Raw genomic sequence first — 21,210 nt, 5'->3', positions numbered from 1 at the left:
AGTATGACAAAGAAAAGAAAAAAAAAACAAGAGAAACTGTATGGTACAATTAGGCATATTTTGTAGCGTGTAACAACTGATCATGAATTCATGACTAATATGTGGGACAGTATTGAGAATTTCAGAATTCATGAAATTTGTGTTTGCTTACGATATCTAACAAAACATCTACTTCAATTTGAAATTTTGATTCCAAATTCCATAAATGGTAGAATTTCAATTTCAAATTTGTGACTTCAAACTTAGGTTTTGTAAAAAAAAAAAAACTAAAAAAAAACTCATGCTCAACCAAAAGAAATTGTGTGTACCATGTAGAAGCATTATATTAAAAGTAGTAGTAAGTAGCAGCTAGTTACTACTACTGTGATTTATTGGACCAGTAAATCTTTATAAAATTATATATATTGAAAAGTTTGCAATAGCATGTTGTTAGAGTGGGTAAAAGTCCCACATTAGTTGGGGAATGGACCGTGGTCTGCTTTATATGGACTTGAGCAATCCTCCCCTCATGAGCTAACTTTTGAGATTGAGTTAGATTCATGTGTTATATCTTTACCTGATATCAGAGCACATCATACCTGTTTATGAACTATGATTTGTTCAAGACATGGGATATCTAGAGGGTCAGTTAAGGTTCATATCAAGAAATTTATCGAATTATACATTATCAATCCAGTTATTATGTTAAAGTTACACTGAGCTAAATCCCAATCGTCAAGAAATTTATCGAATTATACATTATCAATTCAGTTATTATGTTAAAGTTACCATAGACTTCAAATACTTTAAGGTGTAGCACAAATGGTACAATATGTATAATAACAGTATAACACTGAGCTAAATCCCAATCGTTGATCGCATCAGTAATTGGAACAGTTTACATCTGAACGAAACGCAGAATTTTATTGCTTCACAAACCAGAAGTTAATGCAAAACTGGTAATACAAATCAAACAATTAACAGTTACTATCTTATTTACATAGAATTAGAATTACTTGAGCTCTGTATAAGAAAGGGAAATCTGAAACACTGCTTAGTTTGGTGGAGCTTCGAGACGAATATAGTCATACATAATCCCCTGGAAAGGACTTTGGTTTCTTGGTTGGCCTAAGTACATGGTGTTGTCCCCTTGTACTAACAAATTTCCCTGTATGTCTATATTGTATAGCCAATATAATCCGTGAATTCCATGTCTAGCAATTGAATTGTCTCTTCCAATCAATCCGGTTGAAAATACAGGTCTATTTGTGCTTGGATTATTCACCCGAACCTGCAAGTGCAAGAATATAATAAGGGGCTTTCTGGTTTGAGTTCTGATTCTGTTTTCAATCATTCAGAAAGTATTAGATAATTGACTACAAATTATGCAATGTGATCAAGGACATTTTGGTATGTCATACAAATATTTACTTCAAAATCACAATATTCAAAAGTCTTCCTAGACGGAGGGACTATGAGTACAAATAGCGCAGTTTCACTTGGCCTAAAGTTAAGTATTAGCCAAAAGTGAATTTTATACACTAATCAAGGACTAATTCTGGTTGTAGAAGTCTGACTAATATGAGTAAAATAATTCAAACCAAATAGGAGAGAAGTTGACATCAATAGGGATAAGTGTACCTGCACTTCAGCTAAAGTTGCAGATGCAATTGCAATGCGCAATTTATACGTTCCTCCTTGATTGACTGAATCAAGTTTAAATCTGATTTGCCATGTCGTTCCTTGATATGAGCCGTCCTCTTTTCTCCTGTAAAATAAATGCCTTATTACTTATTAGCAGGTAATTATAAAAGAGAGAAGAGTATGTGGCGATGTAGTTCACCATTATTCATGCATAAGATGTTTTCTGATTGGATAAATGTAGGTGAAAATGAGGAATTTAGCATAGTATTTCAGTTATCGACTCATCAGATTGCTGAATTGCTTACCTTGGAACCTGAGTGAAAAACCAGTCTTTGGTATAATCACTTTCTCCAGTTACATACACAAGATCATCCGTTGGATATAGCTCGGAGTACCTATCCCACAATCCATATTGCCTAAACCTGTAAAGACAATAACGAAGACACTATTCTCAATGCATATATTTACTGGACAGATGTGATGAATTTTTGTGAAAGATAAAGGAATTTATTTTTAACTAAATGGAGTTCAACTCTAGAGGAAACAAAATTTAAGGCCAAAACATAAAGGTATGTTAATAACCTGTCAGGATGATTGACGAAAAGCTTGTTGATAAATTTCGGGTTGGGTTCAGGAACAAAAAATTCAGCAGCAGTACGATCAGGAATGCCTATTTCCCATAATGTGGGACCATCTCTTGGAGGATGATATATGATTTCGTCCACATCAATACTACAACCTGTTTCCATGTACCACACAATCCATGAAATTCAGAGAGCTTGGTTAAAGAATAGCGTAGAATTGAGAAGTAAACATAGTGTCAAGACCTGGAGTTATGGAAATGGGAGTCTCATATAGATAGTCCCCAATGTATCCAGGTACCCATGCATAAAGTTTGTAGTCACCGGGACGTATATTGTTTATGGAGAAGTTTCCATTGTTGTCTGATTTAGCCCAAAATTGGTAGTCCTGAAACAGAAGACATCAAGACTTCAATTTCCAAGGTGTACAATCATCATCATCATCCGGGAGAGCTATACTGTAAGTCCTCCTTTATGCAAGTTAATATGAAGATTTTAGGAGTAATTAGGTAAGCAAAAATGACCTTGCATTCTTTTTGCCAGGAACCAGCTTCTCCTGGCGGAGCAAGGCCGACATAAGCGCCATTTGCGGGTATATGATCATCACTAATGTACCTATCAAAAGTAGTTTATAAACTTTAGAAAATCATAGTAACTTTTAGCTTGAATACAATGTTTAATATAAATCCAAGGAGGAAATCATGATGTCCTTACTTGTCTTGAACCAAAAGTTTACCGCTAACACTGCCTCTTTGATCTGCTGATGGAAAATCCTCAGATACTGGAAAACTGTAAGGCCAACTTTGAACTTCATGCTGCATCTGCATCAGTAGCTGATATAAGAACTTTGGATTCAAAAACACACACACAAGTATGGAGTAAATTTCAAATCCTTTCACTGCTAAACCTGTATCTTGGCATCATCCCATAGAGTAACAGGATCTTCCCCTGGCATAACAGAATTGAGATATATAAACACGGGGCCAAAAACTTTCTTCCAGGCTTCACCTTGAGCAAAATTTGGTGTTAGATCATCCCCAGCGTAATGAGAGCTTAGAAACATCTGAGAATATCACACTTTCAGCTTTAAATGACTAAATGTATCCATCTTGTTGAAAATGTTCATGGTAAAAGTAATGAGTTAGAAAAAAGCTCTTACAGCTAAGGTAGTTGGACCGACATGTGATGTGAGGTTTTGTTTGACAGGTCCACCGGATCGAAATTCATCACTTGGAGTGATTTGCCAGAATCCCACAGGTGGATCCATAGATATCCAGCCGTGGACCTTGTTGTCTTTATTATCACATGAATATTGGTACTTGTCATCGACCTGTGTGCACGGGATGAATCAAAGAACTAACCATTTTGCTATAGCTGTCTAGCAATTCTTGAGGATCTATGCAAGTCAATATGAGTTACTGTTATGAAGTTCTCAACTGGTTCATGAATAAACTTTTTTTAACCTGTCATTTATATTGAGGAACATCATCAGATTGATGAATCGATATTCCTCAAGTGATCAGCTATTTTGTCAAGTATCAATCGGGTTGGTAATAAACACAGAGATGTCAGAAGTATGGTTTAAGAAACTGTATCCAGATCCTTATGTGGGATATCATTTTCTAGCAAAGTTGAAGGAACCGAACAATCAGAAAAACCAGAGTTACCTCTCCTCTTAACTCTGGCTCCACAGGATTATTCAGAAGGACCGCTTCTGCATAGGCAAGGCGCTGGCATCTTGCAGGCATTCGGTCATCTGGTAGAGGCATGAATCTTTGCCTATTGTCTGCCACAGCCATATAATGAAACCTATCCAGTGAAAGTACCAAACTTATCATGAATCTGTGATTAAATAAATGATAAATATTTGACACATGGACAAAGAATAATCGACCTCTAACTAAGTGAAATTGTACTGATAATTTCTTCCAAAATGGTTTTTATCCAAGGTTTATAGACCAGACATTTGGTTTTGAACATACAACTAGTTTTTTCTTTCCTTGATAATCGAGGTATCCACGCCAACTTGCGCGTGCCTAGACTACTTCCACGGGTTACCTACTACCTCCCATCAACATAGATACCGGGTAACTTTCTCTACCAACCACCAAGGTTAGACCAGATGAGAAGAAATCACCTAGTGTTTTTACCTCAGATGAGTGATGACATACAACTAGTTCTTACCAACCACTACATAAGCATAAGGGTAGGAAAAGGAGGAAAAATTCTTCTTACTTATCTTTCCGGAGCTTGAATGCTATTCTGGTTTCACCGATGCTGAAAGCAGGCCACTCAGGTGAACCAACATGCTCATAAATGGCATAAGAGTAGAAACCAGAACAGCCACGGAGCAAAATAAACCTGTTACACCATCATTAGTTTGATTATCACAACAATATCAGTAATGCAACATTAGCAGTATGCACATTCTCATTTTACCCCATATGAAGTAATTAGGAAAGAGAACCTTTTGTCAATATTCAGCGGAACAAGTTTGCCTTGGAGGGAGGGATCCCATGGTCGCGAAAATGATATCTCTACTTGATCATCTGTTTCCTTTATAACCTTGAAATTAGTACCCTTAATCCTACAGTAATTGGTCATGTTTTGTGCTTAAATTAGCCAGATTTTGATTTGATCAATTGTAAATAAGTAATATAGAAAACCATACACTTCAAATACTCCAGTTTTTCCACCATCGGGAGAATTCCAGACAACGTCCCAGTACCTGATATTACATTCATAGCTTAAGGTCACCAGTTCTGCATCATAAAGAAAAGCATGCATACATATATACTGAAAAAAAAAACACTTATCTTCACAATCCAAAAAATTAATGTACTTGTTTCAGATGTGGTAGCTTGTTTTATGCACTTAGGTACACACAAATTACATTTTCATGAGCTCAACCTAAGAAATATGCAAGAAACATGTAAATTGAAGCCAATTACCCTCTATTAGATTCATCGTTAAGGCCTTCAAGTAGATTATCAACGTCATTATAGCGTATTCCAGTGACAATTCCATCTGGATTTGATAACGTGACTTGTACTAGGCCATTATCCATCATCACCTGCAAAAAAGTTAATGTTGTAACAACTTTATCTGTGTAGAGGAAACTTCGTAAAGGTAAGCGCCATCTACTTTTCAAAATGTGCAAACATGCTCACATCCTTATTCATCTTTACATAGCACATAATAAAACGGAATGAGATGCAGTAACTGATACACACGGGATGTAAATAGCAGTACAAAGATCAAAATTTAATCCTTAAAATGAAGCACGAGGAACGCGCCTGTTAACTAAGATATCATTTTCAAATTTCGTTGTGTGTGTTCTTTTTTCTTCTGAAAATACTTGGAAAGAAACATAGTTTAATGCTTGCTAGCAAGACAAAAACAATGCAACAACTTTGCTAATTCAAGCAATAATTAAACGTGTGTTTGGTATGGAAGGAAAGTATTTCCCTTCATACCAAACACACCCAAAGAAAACAAATATATAGATATTCCAAATGTTCTTTGTTCCTTACATGGCGGTCTTGAATGTACAATCTCACTCCAATTGGAGACATTGTTCCAGGGCCTCCACTATGACAACAAGCTCCTATAAAATACAAAAACAAGGAAAAACAATGTCATATTGGCTCATTATGGTGCAGTTTATCCAAGTACATATTTGCAAGGCGGATCCAGGGCAAGTTCCAAGGGTTCAACTAAACTCATTACTTTCGACTAAAGTTATGTATACAAATGTAAAAAATGTTTAAAATACATTTGATAGTACTGTAAAATTAGGAAGGAGAGCCTTAGAACAATAGTAAAAGTTAACCTATATAGATCACGAGTTCGAGGCGTGACCTATATAGGTCACATGTTAAGAAGAAACTTGTTCTCCATGTATTACTAACCAATTTGTAGTTATGTTGGTTGTAGGAGTAGAGATATACAAACTACATCAATAGCTATAGCACACATATATAACAATCTCTAATTTTGTAATTAGACTTAACTTTAAGTACAGGGAAAGAAAAATCTTTTATTTTCCTGGCTTTAGCTTTAATAATCCACTTCCACTTTTGCTATTGCGCCACTATCGTTTGGTAAAATTAGAAATACCTTGGAAGTAAAGACGCCCAGTTGAAGAAATCAAGTAATCATGAATGCATGTAAGTAGTGGTGGTAAAATCAAGTAATCAGTCCCGGACATTTTTGTTAGGGAGCTCTTTATCCATGTGAGACTTTTTCGCGTGAATCTGAATTTAATTGAGCTCCAATGTGGGTACCGGACACCAGATTGGAAACCAAAAATAAAAAATAAAAAATGGAACTAGCCCATGAAAACATAATCCGATTAAGTTTGAACGGATTATTGATCTGTTCATTTTTTATCTCAGTTCATTTCATTCCATCAAAATTGGGTTGATATGTAGCCCAAATTGATTCATGAAAAAAGTGTCGAAATATTTTCAAACGACTTTTATTTAATGTAAGATTGACATTTTTATTTATTTTTTAATGTAAGATTTACATTCATTTTTAATAATTTATCTGGTTTTAAGCTATCTTTGTTATGTAACATTTAACTTGATGTTTGTGAAATATTCATTTGATGGTTGAGATGTGAGAAGAATAAAAATGGGTTAATGGGAAAGAAATTTGTGGACTTGATGAAAATCGAGTATTTAATTTAACCTTTTTTTTATAATACTCAATTATCATATTAATTTGAAGCTAATAAAGAGTAAAGACCATAAATATAGAAATGTTGCTGTAGCAAAGTCGCGGACACAAAGCAACGTATAATGTGATTTCTTTAATGAGCATTGTTATTTTATTTTTTACCGACATTTCTGTTATTACTTTATTTGTAGTGTTTCTCTTTTTATATGTTCCTTATGAAAATATTAACAAGGAAGATTTTTCTTTTTACTATTTTACTCTCATATATGTGTTATGATAAACCTATCGTCATTCAACATTTATTCTATTAAGATATTTGTAGTCTCGAAAAATAATTACTATTACGGATAAAATATGGACAAAAATATTTACTAATTTTATTTTGAACTTCTAAAATGAAAAATAATTTAAAATAATTATCATTAGAAATCACGATAGATAATTTGAGAAAGAGAAAGTATTACTATTAGGGATCCTAACTTTTAGCATAGGGAAAATTACATTTCAATACCTTCGTAGCATCTAATTTACAAAATATATATATATATATATATATATATATACACACACACACTAGTTTCACAGCATGTGTGTTGCACGTGTATATGTATATATAGTATACGAAATTAATTTTTTTTAGTAAATAATTATAGTTTAAAGAACATAGGACAAGTGCTTTTCAATGATTAACACAAACTGTCATAGAATTACTTGTATTTTGATATCAAAACGACCAAATATAATTGAAACATTTCAAAATATATTCAAAGTTTAAATATGAGGAGAAAGTGACATTTCTTTAGTAGTATTATTTTTTACTTTACTAAATTTTGTAAGCAAATCTAACCAACAAAATTTTAAAAAAATATCAATACAAAAAATGTCACCAATAGTCTTTCCTCTTGAGGTTATGAACATAAATTATGGACACCATTTAAGTATATTTTTTCTCTTAAATATTCATACTTTAAATTTAGTATGTGCATGACACTAATAAGGATTACCATAAATATTACAATATTTTATCTTTATACACAATCTATCTTTTACTTGTTGTCTAATGAAAGTATCTAGTATCTTATAGAAGCTCTATCGTGATATAAAATATTAAACTTTTTAAATAATAAAAATTAATAGATGAATAAAATTTAAAGTATTGTTTATAGAATATTTAATTTGATTTAAGATTATTTTATGATCAATCACTATATTCTTATCTATTTTATAAAGCTAGCAAGGAGTGTATCTTGTGACATATCATTTTCTCAAATTAAAATGAACACAAAATAACAGGAAATTCATACTTAAAAAATTTCATACTCAATATAAATATTAAAAAAAATATATGGAACGATACATAACCAATGAAGAAGGAAGACGAAAATATATGATCATGTTATATTCACTATAGTGTTCCATTTGATTAAAATCTCTTGTCACCACCACTTTACTTTCTCCGTTCATTTTTACTTACATATCTATTAAAAATAATTATTATCATGACTATATTATCATATTATTATAAGTAAAAGTGAAAATATATTTTTGAAATAGTGGAATTAACATCAAAACTAATGATTCAATAGACTACTTTGATGCCCGTTCTTTTAGCAAAATTAGAAAGAAACTCCTTCATTGGAGGGTAAAACAATAATTAAAAAAAAACAAAGAACAAATATCTTACCCAAATAATGTGACTATTTTCATATTTGTTTATTTTTATTGTCTTTCCCATAACTTTTCGTCACTATTAACTCATGAAAATCGTAAGAAAAAATACGAGGGTGAATTTATGAATGATTTGCTACAATTTGTTCTCCAACTCTTTCTTATGTGGTACCTCGAATTTTGTTGAACTTTGAACTTAATCACTGTTGCAAATAACCCAGAGATTATTTAAGAAGAAGAAGAGTAGAAAACTTTAAAAAATCTTAGTTTAAAAGTGAGAGGAAGACCCACTATTTATAGCTAACAAATAGTAGTATGAATAAATGTTAATTGTGCCTTATCAGAAAAGTTACAACCTTTCTAAAAAGTCATTGCTCATCGGAAAAGTCACAACCTTTTGCAAAAGTTACAACCTTTTGCAAAAGTCACAACTCATCGGAAAAGGCACAACCCTTTGGAAAAGTCACAACCCTTTGAAAAAATCACAACCCTTCAGAAAAGTCTCAACTCATAGAAAATGTCAAAACCCGTCAAAAAAGTCACAACCCTTTGAAAAAATCACAACTCTTCCGAAAAGTCACAACTCATCGAAAATGTCAAAACCCATCAAAAAAGTCACAACCCCTTGGAAAAGTCACAACTCTTTAATATAAAAGGGTATCTACTTTTAATATAATACAAATAATTAAATTAATAAATAAAATAAATTAAGTATTTTTAATTAGGGGTATTATAGTAATTTAACATTTAATTTAGGAGTTCATGCTTTTAAGGTAATATATATATATATATATATATATATATATATATATATATATATATATATGCTTATACACACAACATATAGAATTGAAGTGTATAAATAATGTATACTTAAACTGTATTAATAAACTAAATTAAATTAGATGGGTGAAAGTGTATATTTACATAAGTTTCCCGTTAATATACTTGTAAGTTGAATAAAGTTGTAACTGATTTAATTAGGAAGACTTATTATATTGGGAAAATTACGCGGTTAAGCAAACTTATACTACTTAATTACTCATCATAGTTATAGTTTGCTATAATTATCACTCACAACTAACATTATACATTAATTAAGCGGGTTGACTTCGAGTTTGTATAATTTGCCACGTTTGTATATGTATAATTCGCCAGAATATATAAATACATATGTATAATATACAATTATCTAACCTTTATACATATACAATTCACCTCTCTCCCACTCTCTGCCCTCTCTCGCTCGCCTCTCTCCTCCCTCTCCCAATCTCACTTGCCATATATACAAATGCATATGTATAATATACAATTATCTAACCTTTATACATATACAATTCACCTCTCTCCCACTCTCTGCCCTTTCTCGCTCGCCTCTCTCCACCCTCTCCCAATCTCGCTTGCCATATATACAAATACATATGTATAATATACAATTATCTAACCTATATATATATATACAATTCACCTTTCTCCCACTCTTTGCCCCCTCTCTCTCGCCTCTCTCCTCTCTCACCCAGTCTCGCTCGCCTCTCTCCTCCATATAACATGTACCTACGAATTGTAATTATCAAACTATAGTTATGGAGAGTAATTAGGCTATTTTTGAGTGGCTATATGTGAAAGTTCACCTATTATATTACTCCCTTGTTTTCTCACTCAAGGCGGGTCGATCCATACAAGTAGGATGGGCCAAACTTTTCTTCAATGGACTAAACTTCGGCTGGCCTAATGAGTTATTGCTCATGGGCCTTATTTGGGCTAAGATATGCCATTTCCCATTTTCATCGGGTCAAAGTGCACAAATACGCTATTTGGGGACAATTCATAGAAATATATATCCACAGTGAGTAAGAGCTTGTTTGACATTGCTGTTGGGAGCCAGAAGCATTTATTTTGAGAAAAAAATATTTTTTTTTAAAAAAGTAGATGTTTCACAAAACTATAAAAGTGTTTTTAAATAGAAGCAGAAGCAGTTTTCTTGTTATTGAGAAGAAGTTAAAAATTTCCGCTTCTTAAAAAAAACAGAAGGAAGCAGAAGCAAAAAATTATATATATATATATATATATATATCTTATTACTTAATTAACATATATCATATGTTTGGTTAAGTTCCATTTAATAATTTTATTTCTATATAACAAATTTTATTTTATTTTATTTATTACTTTACAAAATTAGAAAACAAGAAAAAGGCAACAACAATATTTTTGTAAGATTAGGAAAAAAAACATAACAATTAAAGATTTCTACCCATCAAAAAATGTATAATATTGATTGAAAATTTGAATATGAACATTTTATTTTAATAAAAATTTAATTTAACTTTTTGTAATAGACGTTTAAACTAGTTTCTCTCTATAAAATCACCATAATATTAAAAGTACATTAATACTTGCCCTTAATAGTAATTTGACTCTCAAAAGCACTTTTTTAAAAAGATTAGTCAAGCACAATTTAGTTAGAAGAAACATTTTTCAAATGAATCAGCCAAACACAAATTGCTTTTTTTTTCAAAGCACTTTTCTGAAAAGCTATTTTAAAAAAATGCTTATGAAAATAAGCAGTTTTTAGCAGTAATGCCAAACATGCCCTAAATATTTAACTTGAGATATATATGCATATACTTCAAGTGAAAATAATTAAAATTCAGTCATATGAAAGTTCAGATAAAATACTTGAACTTCATATATTTTTTAAAAAAAAACATACATTCTTATTACTTTGTATATGTTTAATTAATTTAAAGAAATACTTTATCTTTACTAGAGTAATAGTTTTTGTTTTACCAATATAGCTGCATTGAGGCTTGATTAAATTTAATTTGCGCAATAAGGACCCAATTTTAGACATGGCGCTCTCAACGGATTTTTCTTTCATCCTAATTAATTATAGAGTGACCTCAATCATCCCACCACTATTCATGTTATCAACAAAAACTTGGTTAAACACTTCTATTCTCCAAAGTAAAATATTTTGTTTATAAAATAAATATTTATGTATCCCAAAAACTTAACTAAACATGGTATAAATAAAAAATCTTTATAGTTTAGTTGATTGACTATTTTTTCCTTAGGTTTTGATTCCCACCCCCAATTATTTTTTTCAAAATAAAAAAAGCACGTATAAATATCTCTAGTAACTGGGGCCACTAGCTAGACAAATGTAATAAGCATCTCCTAATATTTTGGGACACGTGTGAATATCAATTGCCAGTAGTAGTTAGACGTGTTACCTGTTTGTCCAGCGCACGCGCATAATAAGCATTTAATCATGCGTTTGAAGCGACGCCCATTACCCATTTGTGTAACTGTATATGCACTTTCCCCGTTCAACCACGCGCCACCAACTTCCGCCGTTTCACACCGCTTCTGCCGTCAATCAATCTGCTCAATTGCCGCCCTCACATCGACCAACTTATGCCTGAAGCATCGTGTTTCCGTTGTTGGTAAAATTCAATTATATTTTATTTCTCCAAAAAAAATAAAAAATTATAAAGATAGTACGCGTCTTTGATTTATCGGAAATTTGTTTGTTCTTGAACACATGATTTAACCAAATAAAATCATATATTATATGGGTTTGGAACTTTTTTCGGTACAAGGCGATATTGAACGAGAGTTTTGGAGTTGGTTACTGTTACTGCTTGAACTTCAAAGTGGACGGGCCCATACGAGTACCTCTTTCATTTGGGAATTGGGATTCGTAGTTTCATTTTTAGTGAATTTTAGGTATAGCAAGCATGCCATGGAATAATTGTGCTCTATAGTAAATTTTATGTTTGCTATAGAGCATCAGATTTGTATAAATTGTAGGTAGGCATTTCATTTGTATAAAAGCGTATCGATTGTATATGTATATCGGTTATATAATGATATATATGTAATTACTATGTATATGTATCAATGATTGTGTTTGTATATATGCATAAAATTTGTATTTGTATACAATTGAATCGAAATAAAATATTTCTATATCAAATATCTCTCTCGCTTTATACAACACAAATTATACATTGTAATTTGTATAATTTGTGTTTGTATAAAGCAAGAAAGAGAGAAAAGCAAAAGAGAACTAGTAGGGGAAGATCTGTGTTTGTATAATTATAAGTGTATAGGACAAAAATATATGTATTTGTATTTGTATATACAATTTTCTCTCGTTTTATACAAATACAAACGCAATTTATATATTTGTGTTTGTATAAAAGTGAGAGATGCGAGGGAGAGTGGTGAACGAGATCAGGGAGAGTGGCAAGTGAGAATTCTAGGAAGAGACGCGAATAGCAAGTATTTGCTACATGTTAGAATTAAATGAAACTGTAATTATAACATTTAATTTGAATTAATAGGTTGTTATTTTATACAATTTTCCCTCTGTGGTTGTTAATATTATTACTCCCGCCTCAAATTATCTATCTAATTTCTATAGTTATCTTAATTAAGAGGTGATATTAGGATTGTTTGAAGTATCAATGATTACCAAGAGTAAAAATATTTTTTAAAAAAATACTCCTAATTAATGCTTTTTTCGTCCATTTTATTTGTCAATTTTAAAAAAAAATACAAAATGATTTATTACTTAATTCTTAATATACCTTCATAATTAACTATAATTATTTCCAAATGCATAATTAGCCGACGAAGTAGTTTGCTAACAGTTGGAGGTTGGACTTCAGTAGAGGTAGGTGGGGGAAAACAAAATAGAAATCATGACTTTTGAAATCGTTTGGTAGAATGTATTTACTTTAGTATGAAATAAGATATATCAGTAACGTTGAAATTATTTCTTATCCATTACTATTTGATGATTAATAGATTCTTGTAGTGCTAATATCATAATTTGCTACGTACTAATATACACCCTAAAATACTAAATAGGATGTACAACTAAACTGAAATTCCTACCAGACAAAATTAAATAAACATAACTAATATATATTGTTTTCTCTAATACATCATACCAAACGATCCAAGTATTTTGGGTACTGTAGTCAGTGCTGTGATACAAGTTTCTCTGCAAGTCCGAAGTTGCAAAAGAAATTAACTGTGTAACGGCAATTTTGTAACCTCAAAGCAGAACGCATGATACAGCCATTTAACATAATCATCACTGAATAATACATTGAGATAACACAATTGCTTCAACAAGAACTGCTTCCACTTTATGACGGACCGAAATGTTAAAAAAGGCAGACACATTATTTTCACTACCACTAAAGATACAATTTTATCAACTTTCACTTTACACAACACCCCGTAAGCAGTTCAACTCATCTCATAGGAAATGGATTCGCATATTAACTACTTGTACAGGCGGAATTCTTAGGCATATAGTTATTATACTTATGGTAAGTTCTCTGATAGGTAGAAAATCTAGTGATTTTTGAGGTTTCAGTTGATGGTTGAAAACCAACGCTTGTTGATAGCGCCTTCAGTGTACTAGTGCACTTGAGTCTGCTAGACTTTCCTCTGGAAAAGAAGTGAGCCTAATAAAACAGCAATGCCTGCTATCGCTATTGTAAACAGAAGCCGCTTTTTGGAGAACTCTTGTGGCTGCCTTCTTGGTGGACCACGGTCTCTTTCCGCTGTGTGTGTGTTCCTTCAGAGAAACCAAAGAGCAACAAAATGAAAAAACATATACCAGAGCACTTGACATGCAACAGATAAGTTATGGTGTCGAAAGTTCAATTGATTGTTCAAGATTTGGTCCCCATTTACGGATTTGAGAGGAAATGGTGGAAATTCATTTCAACAAATGAACTACAAACAGATTGCACTATAGCGAGCAAATAAGAAACGGAACACATGCTCAGGCCTGGGAACTTTGAGTCTATGAATTTCATTCTACAGATGGTAAAAATCATGTTTCTTCACCTACTGTTTTAGAACTTTCAGCATTGACCATTGCATGATTCCACAACTGCTTGTTTTCTTATTCACAACTAAACACGGGTTTTTTATTTGATGCACTACTAAGACTAGTTAGTAGTGACAAAGAATCTGAAGCCCCTATATCTCAATCTTAAATTCTGAATACCGACATGTCAAGGTTGAGAGTGCAGAACTTAAACATGTCAGCCATCTGATGTATATGAGAGAAACGGAAAGACTTCCTCCTGATAGGTTCATCAGTTTTTTTTAAGGTTCATCAGTTATTCAAAGAGAGGATAAGGTTGATTACGGGTAAAAAAAACTTTTAGCTTGCTGATTTTCTGGGGCTTTAGCTGGTTAAATTGCACATATGCTGACCAATCTATGTTTTAATTCAATGCCATGGATCATTTTAAGGGCCATCCACATACTAACAGAGGTTTAAATAGTTATTTGAGAGTTGAAATATGTCAATGGGTGATGCCGTGAAAAATATTAGAAAGAGAATTTAGCATTGGGCAGCTGAAGAAAAGACGAAAACTTCTTCAATCAATGTAGAGAAGAAAGATGAAATCACGGAAAAAGATGAAGTTGTTATGAATAAGAAAAAAAGAAGTAAACAAGTTCAAATGCAAGGTTTGGACACTTTGGAGTCCATCTTTAAGTGATCGTTAAGTAAAAAGTCTGCATTTTTATATCTTCTGTCATTAACCTTAATGCATCAGGGAGGGGATTTACAAACTGGTTATTGTACCAATAAAATAGGAACACATTTAGGTCCCAAAAAAAAAACAGACAATAAGAATGCCAGGGAATAGCATGTTCGCAATGGGAGTGGAACTTGATCTAAAGAATATACCAACAATGGATCTTACATATCAATATTATAAAAGACCTCGATAAGAGAATATCTGTAAAAAGCCATTTAAGCATATAGTGTTTTTAATACCTGGAAGATTCTGCAACATTATTTATGATTCCATTGCATCTACTCTCATGAACATCTCTTTCTCGGAGTCTAATATATTTGCTACAAAGATGACATAATTCTGTCCGGTTCCCACATACTTCCTGGGGTCAAGGCAGTGTAAATATCACACTAACGAGCAAGATGCTAAATTCTAATCACTCCCAAAGATACAAAACATGAAACCATACCAGAACTTTGATATTTCTTATTACCTGATGCTCAAATAGATCAATTGCAGGCAAAGGAAACTCGCAATATTCGCATGTCACAATCCTTTTTGGGCAATTTTCACCTCTATGAACAGCTAAAATCTCACGTTCCATTGTCTCGCTACACAAAGAACATGCAACCTAAAAATAAACAAGCACAGTAATAACATCAAAAGGTATAGTTTGGCCTACAGATTTTCCATCTAAACTACAAAAAAGAGAGAACTGAATATTATCCCTGCCCCACGGCAACCACAGCCTGCTCTCTCTCAATAAAAACTGAATGGAGAAAAGGTGAGAGAACATTTAAACAATATCTTCTACATATGTATCCTAAGGGAGGAAGAAAAACTTTAACCTAAATCCAGTACTCTTAGAGATGGTTCTCCATTTCAATATCCCTATTACTTATCCGTTGGTAATACTTGAATAGGAAAGGCACAAGCCAAAACATCTTGGGTTCTCTAAAGCCCTACTACCTCTTGTTTGCTCAATAGTTGCTAGCTGTTTGTTCTTAAAGCAAAATTTTAGAAGATATATTCAGCTAAAAGTTAAATCTAACATTAACATCACATTTTGTAAGCAAAAAGACAACAAAATAATACTTCGTCGATTGCTCTGCAGGCCTTAATACCTCTAAATTGTGTGGTAGATTTTAGCAGTCCATTCTTAAGGCAAATTTTCAAAGATATAATCAACTAGTTGAAGCTTAACGCCGCTTGTTGTAAGCAAGAAGACAAAAAAATAATACTTGCTATGCAGGCTTAGCACTGTAAACTATTAACAGTCTGAGTAAATTTGATACAAGCCCACTGTGAGGAATCATTTTAGTTTCACCGATGGCAGATCATTCAAAAGCTTGAGATTTTTGCTGTGGGTAGGGGCTGCTGAAGTGCTCAATGGTAAATACTGTTTACCCCTCCCTGTTCATGTTGTTTATCACTACTCAAAACCTCCTAAATCGTTTATAAAAAAATCTAGAATGGATCACATGCAACACACTATCGCGTCCATGCTCTATACAGAAAATTCAGTTGCAAGGACTATCATCAAAACAAAAATGAAGAAGGCCCAAGGAAACCTATGTACTCAGTTGATTATAGAGACAGCAATTGAAATCACAGGCAAATTCAGTTTTTTATTTATTTTGATAAAAAACAGGCAAATACACATTGATGACTTGAAAAGGTAGGATTAATTAGAGTAGAGTAGACTAATTGAGCAGCGGAAGACCGCACTCATCGAGCTTTTTTTTTTAGTCAGTTCCAGTGAAGATAATTATACACCCTCTTATGCTATTCCAGCTTGTAACTCAACTATCTGAGGACATGTGGAGTATGAAAACTAGTGAGTTCTTAACCACATCACCTAAGAGCAAATACTTATTATCCACATCTTCAGATTCCATAAATTACACCATGAAGTAGATACTTCTTGTTTTTTCTAACTTATAGATTCTACAACTACTGATGCCAAAAGGAACGAGATAGTGAAACATGTGGGCTAATGCTTGATACATCATACATCTATTCATGTTTATAAAGACATATTTCTAGTTGTATTCTTCTTCTTCTTTATTTTAAACTTGTATGGTTTATTATTGGTAATTGCAAAAAAACTGACAGGGAAAAAACCCTTGCTCTAAACAACCAAGGGCCACCTGCTCACGGTTCAGAACTCGGTTGATAATGGCCCCGCCACTCTACCCTTCTCCACTTAAGACCAGGATTTAGTCTGTGACACAATTAGAAATTGTGTCGTGTGCTTAAGCTATATATTGTGTGTGGTGCTCTTACCATCAAAGCAAAGCCCTGGGGCAAAATTATAGATGTCGGAATAAACATAAATATATAAAGAGAGCCTACACAACTCGTGCAATTTTAATTTTAATTTTTTCAAACATGTTCTGAAACACAATTTTCCTTGAGATGAGGGTTTACCGGAAACAGCCTCTATACCCCTACAAAGGTAGGGGTCCCTCCCTAGGATACACTGGGTATGTTGTAGTTGTATAAAAAGGGAACCCACATTATACATGTTTACAAATATATATATATAGATAGATAGATAAAATGATGTACAAATCCATTCAGCTAAACAGTATCTACATGATCAGCAAAGGGATTGTACGTTACATCTATCTTCAAATGAGTAACATCTATTGGGATCACAAAATACAATCATATTCCTAGTTGTGCACTCCTTGCACAAAAAAATCGAGAATAAGTAAAGAGATAACAAGAAAATAATTTTTTTTCCTATAGTAGGATTACTACCCAATCCCATCACTGACAAAGTGTATAAGAGGTCAGACGAATAAGGTCACTTACCGGAGCATGAGTGCTCAAGAAATGTTCCTCTGCAAACTTTCTAGGAACCATATCCTCACAGATTTTACATTTTTCAAGATTCCGGGAGCAGTGAGCAAAATGAAGATCGAGATTGGTGGAAGGAATTGCCCTGTCACTGTAAATATCACCATTCAAACCAGCAGGTGCCGCAATGTCAGAAGTAAACAGATGGATCAACAGTCAAACAACCGAACATAAAACAAACATGATGCTAGTAACCATGCATAAATAACAATATTGCCAGATAACTACATTTATTAAAGAATCTAGTCAATTGATTTCTTCTATTGCTTAAATTACATATTAATCTTTTAAAGCATGGATTCTTCATTTCCAGTAGAGAAACAAAACCATTCTTCGTTGCAGAATCAAATATAAAAGAGTAAAATTGTGCTAATAAAAAGTCACATTAATCCACTAAGCTGAAAGAAACAATCAAACTGATGCTAATATAGGACAGTTAAAAATAGTCATAGAAACAGCAACTTTCCAGTAGTATAATTTTCGTAATCAAGCTAACAACTTCAACAATTAATACACCTTTCTCCTTCCGAGTTAAATTATATCCAGAAACAAACATCTTTCGAATTAAACTTCCAATAATTCATCAAACAAACACAAAAACGAAAAAAATAAAATGAAAATTCAAATAAAATTACCAGTGACTGCAGATGCTAGTGGCTTGATCAGAAACTACAGCCATTACTCCGCCCCAAAAGGATCCACGAAAATCTCTCCCTTTGAATTAAAATCTATAACAAATGAGAAATTAGCAAAATTGAATTATTAAGAAGCAAATATGAAGAAAATTAATTAATTGAAGACAGAAAATGGAGTTAGGTAAGCGACTTGGGAATCAAAATTAGGTAAAATCAATTTCTAATTTGTGACTAATTGAAACCAAAAATAAATTTGAGGATTTTACTATGGTTGAATTAGAAAAAACAACCTAAGATTCTCCGAATTGGATTTATCGAAAGGATCAATAGATTTTGATCTGAGAATTGTATCCCTTTTGTTGGATTGAAGAGAGAGAGAGAGAGACTGTTGGTCTCTCTTTAGCTAAGAAAAATGGAGTCCACTTTGACGACGATTATGTTCCTTTTACTTACCGGGTCGGACTCCGATGATTGATAGTTTCTCGGTTTCTCACGCTCCTTTGCTGCGCGTGCATATGAAGTCAATGATGGGTTTAATTGGGCTGATGAGTATTATTGGGCTTATGTTATGGGCTAATTCGGGTTTTTGATCAGTTTTGGATTTGGTCCCAGGCCCAAGTTGAGGGGAGTGAGCTCCATTATATTACACCTTAGAAATGGGTGGTTTTAAATTTTGACCTCTGTTTAAAAGTTAAAATTTATTAAACGTAAAGTTTTTTTTCATAAAGTAAGAAAGATCAAGATCATCTACCTACAAAACACTCAGATCTTGTGCTAAGTTTTGCATGTCGAGGCATGCACAAGAAGGGGCATCTAATTAACTGCGTTAGTTACCACCAAAGGATGTGATGTAGTGGATGAGGTTGTTCCTCTGTTAATTGTAGGTCTTGAGTTCAAGCCAATTGAGTATGAAAAAAAAATCCTTTATAGGGAATGTTTCTCGCCGAATAGGGCCCTACACGATTCGAATCCAAATTAGTTGGGAGTACTGAACGCCGAATGAAAAACAAAAAAAATGTGTTGAGTTTTTGTTTTTATTTTGAAGTTCTGTTTTTATATGATTTCTTCAGCTTGAAGAAACAAAAAGTAATTAAGAGTGTGCTTGGTTTTCCAATTTTCTCATATTAGTTACATTAAAATGAGAACATATATAACTTCGTTGATGGGAGTAGAATACATAAATTCCGTAAATGATATTTCATTCCTAACTATCTTTTAACATATCTTGTCTCCTAAATGTTTATTTAATTTATATATAAATATTTTAAGAATAATATTTTTTATTTACTTATCAACACTAAAAAATAAGTTAAAGCTACATACTTTCTAAGGGGGGAGGGGGGGATTTTATGTGAAAAGCATTTTTCTTCCTACCAAATACAGTACCCTAAGTTTTATCTACACACGATATACCAACAACTAACAAGACATCCATTAAGACTTGTCCAAATTGTTTCATTGGCATGACACAATTAAAAATAGAAGAAAATATAATACAATAAATAATGGAAAATTCAAACCTAAACTAATAAATTACGACTCTTAATTTTAGTCAATAGATCTTCTAGAAACTCCCACCGCTCCTAGCTCAATTCTCCAAGTACTAATTTTTTTTTCTCACTTAATGTCCAATATTTATTTTGGAGCCAGTTAAAAAATCCTATTTTGAAATAAAACCCTCTCAATCAAAGACGACTCTGTAGTATTACATACTCACTAATAATAAATTTGTTAATCGTGCAACTTGCATTATAATTTATAAATTTGCACTACTGGCCTACTCCAACTTGCTGCCTTGCTGGTCATATGTTTCTTTTTAAAAAGTTCCGGATTTCTGGTCAATTAATATAGGAGGAAAAAGAGAGAACATGCGTTAGCTATTAAGAAATTGAGTACGTATTTTATTTTGCATAAAGATAAACAAATACGACAAAAAATTAATTTATAGGCCACACCATGATTATCTTTCCCTTTTCAATAAAATAGAGCACATAGTGATGATTAGTGGAAATATAATGGGTTAATCGTAACAATAATAGTAACCTTAATTTTGGATATAAGACTTCATGTATTGATAATTGATCAATTGCTCAATATCAATAGGGCACGCCATGGTGTTCTTTTTTGCCTATGCCTACTCTCCGACCTGATTTAAGAATACTTTTTACCCTTTTTCATATCCACAATAAAAGTCACTCATATTTCGTTTCAAAATTTAACATGCTATAGCATTTTACTACGACATATAAGTATACTTCGATGGGACAATGACTTACTAAGCAAACAAAAATGAACAGCTCCAATGAATCTTAAATTTGACCTATTGAAGGTATATCATGATAGGAAGAGAGAATCACTTTCTTAGTTTTGATATCCGTGCCCATATGATTTGGCTGATGATTGACACTTGTCCATCCTTTTTAGTTGGAGGTGAAATAAAGCTCCCTTAATTTTCCCTTAACACCTTCATTGGATGATACAAAAGCAAGAAGTATCTTGACTGGTCCAAGAAATCTTGTTCACGTGGGAGTCAACCAACTAGACATTACTAGTTCCTAAAACAAGATAATCATAATTATCAATCCCCCACCC

At 32.7% G+C, this 21,210-nt stretch overlaps 2 protein-coding genes across 2 annotated transcripts; both read right to left on the bottom strand.

The window, feature by feature from the left end:
• Nucleotides 1–986: 986 nt before the first annotated feature.
• LOC125854476 (uncharacterized) lies at nt 987–12,221 on the bottom strand. Its single transcript, XM_049534031.1, has 16 exons — nt 11,792–12,221; nt 5,738–5,811; nt 5,156–5,277; nt 4,876–4,932; nt 4,672–4,791; nt 4,440–4,565; nt 3,872–4,013; nt 3,364–3,534; nt 3,112–3,267; nt 2,919–3,025; nt 2,729–2,819; nt 2,451–2,592; nt 2,206–2,362; nt 1,929–2,045; nt 1,621–1,747; nt 987–1,270 (listed from the first exon to the last, which is right to left on the bottom strand). Exons 1-16 carry the CDS (start codon nt 11,856–11,858, stop codon nt 1,034–1,036), a joined length of 2,013 nt encoding a protein of 670 aa, XP_049389988.1. The 5' UTR covers nt 11,859–12,221; the 3' UTR covers nt 987–1,033.
• Nucleotides 12,222–13,687: 1,466 nt separating this feature from the next.
• LOC125856659 (uncharacterized) lies at nt 13,688–19,095 on the bottom strand. The gene is made up of 6 exons (XM_049536246.1): nt 18,909–19,095; nt 18,619–18,711; nt 17,939–18,074; nt 15,612–15,749; nt 15,379–15,500; nt 13,688–14,157 (listed from the first exon to the last, which is right to left on the bottom strand). The coding sequence occupies exons 2-6, from the start codon at nt 18,660–18,662 to the stop codon at nt 14,016–14,018; spliced, it is 582 nt and encodes a 193-aa protein (XP_049392203.1). The 5' UTR covers nt 18,663–18,711; nt 18,909–19,095; the 3' UTR covers nt 13,688–14,015.
• Between the last annotated feature and the right edge of the window lie 2,115 nt (nt 19,096–21,210).

Source organism: Solanum stenotomum, chromosome 2 (assembly GCF_019186545.1).
Source record: "Solanum stenotomum isolate F172 chromosome 2, ASM1918654v1, whole genome shotgun sequence".
Lineage (NCBI taxonomy): Eukaryota > Viridiplantae > Streptophyta > Magnoliopsida > Solanales > Solanaceae > Solanum > Solanum stenotomum.
This window is presented reverse-complemented; position numbering and strand designations above follow the sequence as displayed.

Bases quoted from the DNA above. Each gene is read 5' to 3' on its own strand.
- LOC125854476 (XM_049534031.1), bottom strand. From the start codon at position 11,858: ATGGGTAATGGGCGTCGCTTCAAACGCATGATTAAATGCTTATTATGC. The intron at 3,535-3,871 runs GTAACTCTGGTT...CCGTGCACACAG, and splicing joins AGCCAGAGTTAAGAGGAGAG to GTCGATGACAAGTACCAATA. The intron at 1,748-1,928 runs GTAAGCAATTCA...TTTATTTTACAG, and splicing joins TTTTTCACTCAGGTTCCAAG to GAGAAAAGAGGACGGCTCAT.
- LOC125856659 (XM_049536246.1), bottom strand. From the start codon at position 18,662: ATGGCTGTAGTTTCTGATCAAGCCACTAGCATCTGCAGTCACTG. The intron at 18,075-18,618 runs GTAATTTTATTT...TGATATTTACAG, and splicing joins ACTAGCATCTGCAGTCACTG to TGACAGGGCAATTCCTTCCA. The intron at 15,750-17,938 runs GTAAGTGACCTT...GTTTATTTTTAG, and splicing joins TCTTGAGCACTCATGCTCCG to GTTGCATGTTCTTTGTGTAG.